Source organism: Brassica napus, unplaced genomic scaffold (assembly GCF_020379485.1).
Source record: "Brassica napus cultivar Da-Ae unplaced genomic scaffold, Da-Ae ScsIHWf_45;HRSCAF=84, whole genome shotgun sequence".
In the NCBI taxonomy this organism is placed as follows: Eukaryota; Viridiplantae; Streptophyta; class Magnoliopsida; order Brassicales; family Brassicaceae; genus Brassica; species Brassica napus.
Window position 1 is genome coordinate 24,829 of NW_026016535.1, and position 11,110 is coordinate 35,938.

At 36.9% G+C, this 11,110-nt stretch overlaps 1 protein-coding gene and 1 long non-coding RNA gene across 4 annotated transcripts; both read right to left on the reverse strand.

Moving 5' to 3' along the window:
- Positions 1-5,032: 5,032 nt before the first annotated feature.
- LOC125604093 lies at positions 5,033-7,704 on the reverse strand. Its single transcript, XR_007335949.1, has 3 exons — positions 7,455-7,704; positions 7,258-7,364; positions 5,033-6,739 (listed from the first exon to the last, which is right to left on the reverse strand). It is a non-coding gene; the product is annotated as an uncharacterized LOC125604093 (long non-coding RNA).
- An 836-nt stretch (positions 7,705-8,540) lies between these two features.
- On the reverse strand, positions 8,541-10,473 carry LOC125604094 (methionine aminopeptidase 1D, chloroplastic/mitochondrial). Of its 3 annotated transcripts, none has more exons than XM_048774686.1 (9): positions 10,325-10,473; positions 10,136-10,205; positions 9,786-10,017; positions 9,518-9,679; positions 9,403-9,444; positions 9,246-9,317; positions 9,089-9,168; positions 8,959-9,011; positions 8,541-8,844 (listed from the first exon to the last, which is right to left on the reverse strand). In XM_048774686.1, the coding sequence occupies exons 1-9, from the start codon at positions 10,428-10,430 to the stop codon at positions 8,651-8,653; spliced, it is 1,011 nt and encodes a 336-aa protein (XP_048630643.1). In that variant the 5' UTR covers positions 10,431-10,473; the 3' UTR covers positions 8,541-8,650. The 3 variants fall into 3 exon arrangements, with proteins under 3 accessions (XP_048630643.1, XP_048630642.1, XP_048630644.1); XM_048774685.1 differs by having other exon boundaries at positions 8,914-9,011; XM_048774687.1 differs by having other exon boundaries at positions 8,914-9,011; positions 10,302-10,437.
- Between the last annotated feature and the right edge of the window lie 637 nt (positions 10,474-11,110).

Genomic DNA, 11,110 nt, shown 5'->3' on the forward strand with positions numbered 1-11,110 from the left:
GCAAAAAAGTTTTACGAAATGTTAAACGCGGCGAATCAACCACTTTACAGTGGTTGTAGAGAAGGTCTCTCTAAATTGTCGTTAGCTGCTAGAATGATGAATATTAAAACTGATCACAATCTACCTGAAAGTTGCATGAACGAATGGGCGGACTTGTTTAAAGAGTATTTGCCGGAAGACAATGTGTCTGCTGATTCTTATTATGAGATTCAGAAACTGGTTTATAGTTTCCAGGAATACTGAAGCTGAAATGCGTCCTCTTCAAATGTGAATGGTTCGACCCCGTCGTCAACAGAGGTGTTCGGTCTAACAAATTCGGTGTAGTTGATGTCAACGGTGGACGAAGGTACAACAAATTCGAGCCTTTCATCTTAGCTTCACAAGCAGACCAAGTTAGCTTCCTTCCATACCCTCGGATGAGAGATTCAGGTATAAATTGGTTAGCAGTGATCAAAGTTACACCTCGAGGACGAATCATCAGTGGAGAAGAACCACCATTGCAAGAAGAACAGATAAATGAAGTTGATGAACCTGAACAAGAAATTGATGACATCCTTCTCATTGATCCGCATAATCACGAGTACGAAGATCTTACCGATGATGCCACAGACGAAGCTGTTGAAGACGAGTTTAATGAAAATGATGATGTTTCTAGTGATGACGAGAATGTCGATGTATCCGATTGATGTATTTGTTTTATGAATAAGATGAGGGAGTTTGTTTTATGAATAAGATAATGTGGGGTTTGTTTTATGAATAAGGTAATGCCGGGAGTTTGTTTTATGAATAAGCAAATGTGGGAATTGTGGTTTGGAATGGAAATAAAGATGGGGTTTGGAGTATATGAAGTAGAAAATAAGGAATATGGAGTTTGGGGTTTCGGATTCAAGGGATTTAAACATAACACTCGTTAATTCCACGTAACAAAAAATCGTCGTAAAGGACTCGTAGGTCAACGAGGAAATAACGACGAAATATAAAAATAAAGAACGCGGGACTCGTTAATTACACGTAGGACAAAATCGTCGTAAATACCACGTAGGGTGAATTCGTCGTAAATACCACGTAGGATGAAATCGTCGTAAATACAACGTAAGACAACGAGGAAATAACGACGAAACCTAAAAATAAAGATGGAGTTTGGAATATATGAAGTAGAAAATAAGGAATATGGGGTTTGGGGTTTCGAGTTTCGGGTTTCGGGTTTCGGGTTTGGGGTTTCGAGTTTGGGGTTTCGGGTTTAGGGGTTCGGGGTTTGGGGTTTCGGGTTTTGGATTTCGGGTTTCGGGTTTCGGGTTTGGGGTTTCGAGTTTGGGGTTTCGGGTTTAGGGGTTCGGGGTTTGGGGTTTCGGGTTTTGGATTTCGGGTTTCGGGTTTCGTGTTTCGGGTTTGGGGTTCTAGGGATTTAACCATAACACTCGTTAAAAATAACTACGAAACTTAAAATTAAATATGGGGTTTGGAATATATGAAGTAGAAAATTAAAGATGGGGGTTTGGGTTTCGGGTTTCGGGTTTGGGCTTTCGGGTTTCGGGTTTGGGGGTTGGGGTTTGGGGTTTGGGCTTTCGGGTTTCGGGTTTGGGGGTTGGGGTTTCGGGTTTCGGGTTTCGGGTTCTAGGGATTTAAACATAACACTCGTTAATTCCACGTAGGATGAAATCGTCGTAAATACCACGTAAGCATAAATCGTCGTAAAGACCACGTAACAGAAATCGTCGTAAATACCACGTAAGCATAAATCGTCGTAAGGACCACGTAACAGAAATCGTCGTAAAGACCACGTAAGCAGAAATCGTCGTAAAGACCACGTAAAAAGATTTAAACATAAAACACGTTAATTCCACGTAAGCATAAATCGTCGTAAATACCTCGTAGTGTAAAAACTAGAAAAAAGGGAAAAGGATCAAAATACCAGAATAACACGTGGCAAGACTTCCATCAATTATAATACGTAAGTCTCGCCCACATGAATTCTAATATCTTATCTTTTTCCTATTTTTTTCAAATATTTATAATTTGAATATGATTTTGCTGAGGAATGTGATTTCAGATAGGTGTGTGATTTGGGAGTTTATGTGTGGTTTGAGAATGAGAGTTGTGGGTATATTTATAGGAAAGCAAGCCTCGTTAATTCCACGTAGGCTAAATCGTCGTTAATACCTCGTAAACAAAAACACGGGCCATTGTGATTCCTCGCAATTTCCTCGTAAAAAAAACACGGGCCTTTGTAACTGCTCGCTATTTCGTCGTAAACTTACGACGAATTCGCGACTATATGTAATCTTATATATGCGCCCGAGCGCTCACTCTTTCTTTCCTCTCTACTTCCTCTCTACTTCCTCTCCATTTCGTAACAATGGTAAGCCTCTCTGATTCCTCTCTAATTTGGTTAGTTTAGGATAGATTAGGTGGTTAGTATGGTGAATTTAGATAGGTTTGCGGATTTTATGTTATTTAGTGTTGATTAGGTGAATAATGTTGGAAAATATTTGTTGATGTTAATTTTAAAAATTTCATTTTTTTCCCAGGTTCGAAAAGGAAGACTTACTGCCCATTACAGAGAGATCTTCGGTGAGCCGGGTAGTCGTTTAGACCCGGCCTCTTCTTCCGCTCCCAGTTCTTCGGGCCAGGATACTGTCCCCGAGACTCAGTACACTCAGAGAGTCTCTGGGTCTACTTCTTCTAGTGCACCATCGGCTCCTCATGTGCCTCCTCCGATGCCTCCTCCTGTGCCTCCTCCGATGGCACCTCCGATAGCCGCCGATATTCATCCTGATCTGATGGTGCCTCCGAGTGCTCCTTACTCTCAGTACACGGTAGAGGACATTCTCAGTCTGCCAGGCAGAGAAGGTTTACCAGTCATCGACCCAGACCGACCGGACGGAACATTGTGGTATGTTGCATTAATTTTTTTTAATTCGTTTAAATATCTTTTATAACATTAAAAAATAATTTATATTTTAAATTTGTATTTTCCAGGTGGGGGGTTGACGGATGTCTTGCATCGGACGTAACCGACACGATCAAGGGTTACTTCTCCATGGCACATCCAAACTGGAGTAAGACGCCTCACTACGTCAGAAAGACGTGGTTCAAAATTTACGCTGTAAGTTTCTATTAATTAATTATATATATTTTAATTTTTTCATGATTTATATATATACTTTCTAAAAAACTAATTGTTAATTTATTTTTTCCAACAGCAAAAATATAATTGGGCTTTGGGGATCACTGAGAGGGTGAGGAAGAAGTTTAACGCGAAAGCGAAAGTTCGCTTGTTGGACACGGTCTCCAACTGGAAGGGTGACTGGATCGTGAAGGGGTATGAGCGTGGCAAACCCGCTGAGCTCACCACGGACGTGTGGGATGGCCTCATCCGTTATTGGCGCCTTCCTGATTCGATTAGAATCGCCCAGGCTTGCTCTAACTCCCGTAACACGGTCGATGAGCACGGGAACGGGCCGATGCTTCACACTACGGGCCAAAAACCCCACGCCGGTGTCCGTTTGGAAATGGTAATTAAATATTTTATTAAGTAATTTTTTTAATAATTATATTAATTTATTCTAACTTTCTTAACTGTTTTCTAGGCCAAAGAGACGGGACATCTCCCGTCTCTTATGGAACTTTACGAGAGGACCCACAAGAACAAGGCGGGCGTATTTGTAGATGGCAAGTCCGAGCAAATCTACAACGACGTAGTTGCTCGGGTTGAAGACCGCCAGACTCAGCTGACCCAGCAGTCTACCGACGGATTACCCGTCACCTTATCCACACTTGAAGTGGATAAGATTTACGAGGAGGTAAATTTTCAAAAAAATAAATTTTTAATTATTCATTTAATTTAACTTTAAATTTTTACTTACAATATTTATTTTTTGTTTTTAAGGTTGTCCCTAAAAAAAAGGGACGGACGTTGGGTATTGGTTCCGTCAACGATGTTCCGAGAGCGACATCGTCTTATGGTCAGCGACGGGATGATGAAGTCACGGAGCTGCGTAGAGAGTCCGCTCAGCTGCGTAACGAGTTGACCGCGACAAAATCTCGTATGGGTGGAGTCGAGGGCTTCTTGGACGTTATTGCGGCCACAAATCCGGAATGGGAGTCCATGTTGAGGAACATGCGACAACAACATCCCATTCATGGCGAGTCATCCGACGACGTACATAACGAGGCGGATGTTACGAGGAGGAGTGATGAATTCTACCGGGCGATGAACGACCCTTAGTTTTTTTGTTGTTGTTGTATTATATAAATTCAAAACTTATTTATTTATAAAATATTTTCATATGAATTTATTTTTATTTTGAATTTTAATTTATTATTAAATTAAATAATTTTAATTATTTTTTAATTATATTTTAAAATTCTGTAAAATAACAAAAACGAAGTAAATTCGTAGCTAATGTACGACCTCTTTACGTGGAAATCTTACGAGGAAATGACGAGAAACAGTTTACGAGTATTTTACGAGGAATCATCTACGAGGAAATAACGAGAAAATGTTTACGACAATTTACGAGGAAATCATTTCGTGGTTGTTACGTGTATTTTGCGAGGAAAATCTTTCAAGGTATTTACGTGTAGGTTACGAGGAACTGTTTTCGAGTTATTTACGAGGAATTGTAGCGACGTCCTTACGAGGAATTGTAGCGACGTCTTTACGACGAATCGTCCTACTTCGTCTTTACGACGAAATATATTCCTCGCTAAGTTACGACGAATTAGCGAGGAAATATGTGTTACGACGGACGTGTAACGAGCAAACACGTTTCCTCGCTAATTCGTCGTAAAGCCCCTTTTACGACGAAATAACGAGGAAAACCGCCCTCGTTAAGATTATGTTTTCTTGTAGTGGTAGCTAATAAACTCATCCGAGATAAGAACAATGACAACTCAGTTACAAATTAGAATCATTACCACAACAATTATTCTTGTATGATCATAACATGCTATTTGTAGACCTAATAAATATATTAGATAACACATAATTGTTTGCCTCTTGCTTCTTCTCATCACATGCTATTAACGGATCTATGTGGTGCTGATAGTAACGTATAACCATGACGTCTCATAAAGGATCGTAACACAATCAAAAACAAAAACTTGCTCTTGTGACTTTGTAATTTCATATAAGGTAATAATTTGGATCTATATAGCTCCTTTTTCCTTTCTCTGTATTGTTAATTACCACATTTATACACATCAACTTAGCTCATATCCATTGATCGGTCCCCAATTTTTCAATGATTAGTCAATTTTTTCTTCATTTCGATAGCCACAGCTGTGGTCCAATAAGACAAGTGAATAGTGTCCATCTAGGGCTAGCGTACGTGGTATATCGCATGTTCACTATCACTTATGAGCGCATGCAACTGAAAGTACATGTCAAAACATTACGCCATATATACACACTTCTTTATATTTTCTTTTATTTTGTCAGTGACTCAATGTATATTGCTATATACAAAACAAATAGCCTTTTTATTGATCACATATTTTGTCAAAAAACTGTTTGTCTGTATCATTAGGTTTTTTAAAATTTTTTGCGGCTTCTTTGATCCTGAATGGCTTGTTTAGCAGACTTTGGTTCCAATTCATCTTGTAACCGAACCTTCATTTCTTTTCGAAATAATGACATCTACAATTTAGCAAAAATAATGTTTTGTGTCAGTTTCTTTTCCTGATAAAACAGTAAGGTTGTAAAATAATGTATATGCAAACCAATCTATACTATTAAAGCAGGATTTTATTGTATTTTTTACCTAAACCTGCATTTTCTTTTTTAATGCTTTCTTACATTTCGCAGAATAATAAAGGGTATTTACGTGAATTATGATCAACACGTTTTGTGTCAAAGTTTTTGAAATGGCCCAAGGCTGAATGTAGGCCCAAACGATTTTCCCTTTAGCGATTTGTATAAATGGCCCAAGGCTGCAGATATGTAAATTTCCGCTAACAGTATAACCACTAAATATTTTTACTTGGTAAATACTCTAGCGATTTTCCCTTTAATGAATCCGAATATACTAGCTTGGCCATGAAGCATATGTAATAACTACTCAAATATTTGTTTCATTTAATCCGTTGATGTTAAAACGATATCTAAACCAACAGAATTGTAAATATTGTTAAGATATGTAAACAACCGCAAACAATATCGATCTCTAAATATTTTTGCTTGATCAATACTCTAAGGGTCAATACTCTAAGGGTTTCCTATATCGAACTAAGAATATACGAGAGATATTTTTTAGACGTCATTTAGAACCATTGATTAACCTACTGCTATATAAACACCTACAACATGCCTAAGCTTTCTCACATTTACTCACAGCTACATTAGCAATAAAAAAAAATGTCTGCGGCAATGAAAGTGACCCCTTTGAAAGATGTGAAACTCTTCAAGAATGGCTGGAAAGTACATGTGAAGGTTCTGCACTCTTGGCAGCAGTACAACCCAGTGCACGGGGACACCCTCAAGATGGTGCTATCCGATGAATCTGTGAGTGTTCTAATATGTGTTTTGTTATTTTTTGTTTAGCGTATTATATAGCTTTAAGTTTGTTCACTAACTTTCTTTTTTTTTCAACCTGAACTAGTGATGTAAAATACATGCCTCTTGCAAGAGAACTTACATGGAGAGTAAAGGCCGCCTTCTTCCTGTTGGAGCATGGAGGTACATTCAGAATTTCACCCTCAGTCCTTCAACTGGCATGTACCGAGCAACCGATCATCCCTTCAAAATGAGCATCATTCAGAATACGGCAATCACAAGGTCTCCTCTTATCAACGAAGACATGTTTCTAAGCTTGGTGGCATTTGCTATAACAATCAATAAAAGCCAAGGTCAATCACTTTCGGAGGTTGGTTTGTTTCTACCGAGACCTGTTTTCTCTCATAGACAGCTATATGTGGCTACTTCTAGAGTGACTTCTAAAAAAGGACTGAAGATTTTGATTGTCGACGCTGAAGGCAAGCCTCAACGTCAAACAATGAATGTGGTATTCAAAGAGATATTCGCGAATCTTTGATTTTCGTTTTGCATTTGTTTCTCTATCATGTTATACTACTTCCAATTTGATACTGCTTTTTATTTACTTTTAAGCAAAACAATTTGTTTCAAACAAGTTTTTTACAATAAGGATATTGTAGGAATTTGAACAATTCAAATTTGGGACGAGGAAGTAACTTATCTTTGACTAAAAATCTGAGATTAACTTTTAACAAATGATTAAAAACTTAAATTATATTTACTGTTTAATTGTCTTTCAAATCTGATTATCACTCGGCCAAAGATATCTGAAAAGGCCAAATTGAAACTCAAATATCACACAACGTTCTTCTCACTGAAGCCTTCGGATCTGACATGCAAAACAGTTACCAAATATTTCTTTAGATCTTCATCGAAAACGATCTATATAATCTGAAGAACAAAATTTTGAAAAAATAACCTTAAGAGACAGGAATACGAGAAGTCCTTGGTGGATCTAACGAGTTTCCAACCAACGGTTTGATTTTGTTTCCAAATCAGATTTGCTACCCTCATCGTTGAAGATCTTCAAGCCATCGTTACAGTCTTTACCGGTATTGATTTTGATTTCTGAACCTTCAATCGCCATGGGTGGGGAAAGAAGCGTCGACAGATTTGTATTTTTTCCCTTTTCTGTTTCTTTTTTTCTTTTTAACATAGATGTGTCCCTGACCACCTATTTAGTCGGTAAAATATTTTATTTGGGCATTAAATCCAAGTTCAAAAATATTTTATTTTTCAACTATTCTTAATATTTTGTATAATAAACAAAAATTGAACAGAAAATTATTTTGTTTTTTCTTTTCTGAATATAATTTAAGCATTTATAAATATTTGCATTTTTATTGAAAATATATATATTTATTAAAAATAATATACTAATTTGTTGACAGTTTAAATTATACAAAATCTCTTTACAAAAATAAATTAACAACATAATAAAATTTATTTATTAGAGTTATACCAATTTTGATGCATAAAAAAATAAAGTTTAATTTTGTGAACATAAATGTTTCATTTAAAATGAAACATGATAAAGAAAAAGATAAAAAAATTCTATAAAATAAAACACAAATATATGAAAATATGATATTTACTAAAAAAATTCTGTTTATAGAAAATTTAAATGGAAACTAAACCCGCGCTTTGGTCAAAATCTAGTAGTTACTTAATTGGTCATACCAATTGTCCATTTAGACGGAAAATCGATCATAAGTCGAACAATTTTTCTAAAACGATCTAAAAATCGGTATAAACAGCACATAAACGTCCGCATAGACAATAATCCTTGCCCAATTATGGCCTCGAAATTTTGATATTTTAGACAGAAGTTCAAGATCTCCTAAACCCTTGCTACTTAATTTGCAAAGGTTCTGTCAGAAGAAATGAACTTCAGAGAATCAAGATCTACTAAACTCTACGATCTTATATTTTTGCTTGTACCTAATGTAATCTGTAAAATACTCATTGTTTGTATCTGTTGGTGTGAATACATATAGATTAATTATACTTTGAGTAAAAGAATATTTGAATATGAATATGATTTTCATACACACGATTTGGCTTTGTATTCCATTCCAATAAAGATCAATCTGAGACACATTTGGGAATCAAATTTTAACAGTTGGTTAGTATCTCAGCTCCATCTTTAGTTATAAGAATGGTATGCTCGAATTGGGCAGAGAGACTTGCATCTTCTGTGACCACAGTCCAATTATCATCCCACATAACCGGTTTAATGCTTCCTATCGTTAGCATCGGTTCTATGGTGAAGGTTTGATTCAACACCATACGTCCAGCTTCATTGTTCCCTGTAGAGCAGATGCAAGTTTAGAAAGCACGTGAATGGCCACAAAGCAATTCAACAAGAACAAACTTACGGAAGTGAAGAACAACTGGATCAGCATGGAAGACACGTCCAATACCATGGCCTACAAATTGTCTAACCACTCCATATTTATGTTTATCTGCATGATCACTTTATAAAGATTTGGTCTTTCAATATTGTAGATGAATAGAAAAATACTAACTGCTAAAAGGGAATCAGTCTCTTACTGAATTGTTTTGCCGATTTTCTTGTAATCAACTCCAGGTCCACATATTGATATCGCTTTGTCTAGAGACTCTTTTGTCACCTACACCACACTCAAAGTTATAAAACTCTCATCAAACTATTATTATAAACCAAGAGTTTTCATAGAACTGACTGTACCTGGACTAGCTTTTTAGCTTTCTCGTCGACATCTCCACAGAAGAAAGTTGCTGAAGTATCACCGTGATAACCCTGTAAAGACCAACACAAGCATCCAAAGTAGAGATTAAACGCAAGTAAATGATCAGGTCATACACAAAAGAAGAGAATTTATTACGTTCAAATAAACTGTGACATCAATGTTGATTATATCTCCATCCTGCAAAAAGACAGAACATTTGTTTAGCATTCGTGAGTGAAAGACACACAAACACACACAGGGACACACACACCTCAAGAGGTCGTGAATCAGGGATGCCATGGCAAATGCATTCATTGACTGAAGTGCAAACACTTTTAGGGAAACCTCCATAGCCAAGAGGCGAAGGATAAGCTCCATTCTCTATAATCATATTGTGAACCGCTTCATCAATCTCATCCGTGGTCACACCTGGCTGTTGAATACAAACAGAAAAGAAAACAAAACTGATGAGGTTCTGTAATAGTTTGACATTGACAATAAGAAAAAAAGTATCAAACTTTGTCCCACTAGGCCACTACCTTAACCAAAGTCCCGGCGTACTCACGAACTCTAGCAGCAAGCCTGCCAGAAGCTCTCATGCTCTCTATACCTTTCTTGTCGTCATGAATCTGGAGTCCACTTGAGATTCCAGGGACTGTAAAAGACTCAACGTAAGGAGGTTTTGTTATATGGGCAGGGACAGGGCGGCGAGGAGATACGTTTCCTGGCTTCAGACGTTTTCGCTTGCCATCAATAACTTCATCTTCGTTTCTTTACACAAGCAACGGACAAAAAAAAGTTATGATAATTACACACTTTATGTTAAACAGAGTGTTGTGTCCTTTGTATACATTGTAAGAAACTAACAAAACAGAGCGAGTCCAAATACCTTCTATTAAAGAAAAGATTGGTCAGTCCTGAAAAGGTTCTTGATAATTTCATTGAAACATGCCTTCTTCCTGTTAACAAACATCATTAGGATCAAAATAGCGATACGGGAACTCGAAAGTCTTCATCTTTTTTTTTTTTTGTTGTGGTTAATGTGCTTAGCTTACAGAGTATGAAAACAGAGAAGAACCTAAGTCGATGCGAAAGCGGTGGAGAAGTGGTTGTGTTGATTGGATAGATTTGTGGCCGAGAAAGGAAGAGAACATTATTGGCTGCAGAGTCTTAGCGGTGGCCATTTGTGTCTTCTCCGCGAGCTTTCGTTATTAGCTTAGCCGTCGCTCCTTGATACCCTCTTTGGGCTTTTAATGGGCCTAAACATTAGCTGAAATACTTTAAAAAAACAAGGGAAAAAAAGAAGAGGAAACAAAAGCAACTTTTGTACATTCTTCACCTTCTACCACAAGAAAGAGGAAGGCAGTGTAAGATGATCATGATGAACAAGCTAGTGATTCAACAATACGTGCTATTTCGAATAAAAAACATTGTCTCAAAGGATATATATATATATATATAGACTACTAATAATCTGTAATAAAACAATAAGCCAAACAATCGAGAAGAGAAATATGGTTGCAGTATAATATATTAAGACTAGTATGGAGTCATGTTGTCTTCGCGCCTTTGTCTCCGTGTATGTTATCTTCTGCATATGATATTGTTCTGAATTGCTTGACTTGCATCTTAAGTAACACATCTCGATTCACCTTGTAAAATTTCCCATCAATGGCGCGAAAGCTTGTGCAATACATCTTGTTGCACATGTATAGGGACAAACTCTAATTTAGCCTAACTAGCTGTTCAAGTTCTTAACAAAGCTCAATGCTTATCAACTGCTGTGTATTCTTTTTTTTATATTACCTTCTATTACAAGAAAAAAAGAACATCTTATAAAGAAATAAAAAAACCTAACCATATT

Bases quoted from the DNA above. Each gene is read 5' to 3' on its own strand.
- LOC125604094 (XM_048774685.1), bottom strand. From the start codon at position 10,430: ATGGCCACCGCTAAGACTCTGCAGCCAATAATGTTCTCTTCCTTTCTC. The intron at 10,206-10,324 runs GTTCTTCTCTGT...GTTTGTTAACAG, and splicing joins CCGCTTTCGCATCGACTTAG to GAAGAAGGCATGTTTCAATG. The intron at 8,845-8,913 runs GTAAGTTTGTTC...TCTGCTCTACAG, and splicing joins TCCAGTTGTTCTTCACTTCC to GGAACAATGAAGCTGGACGT.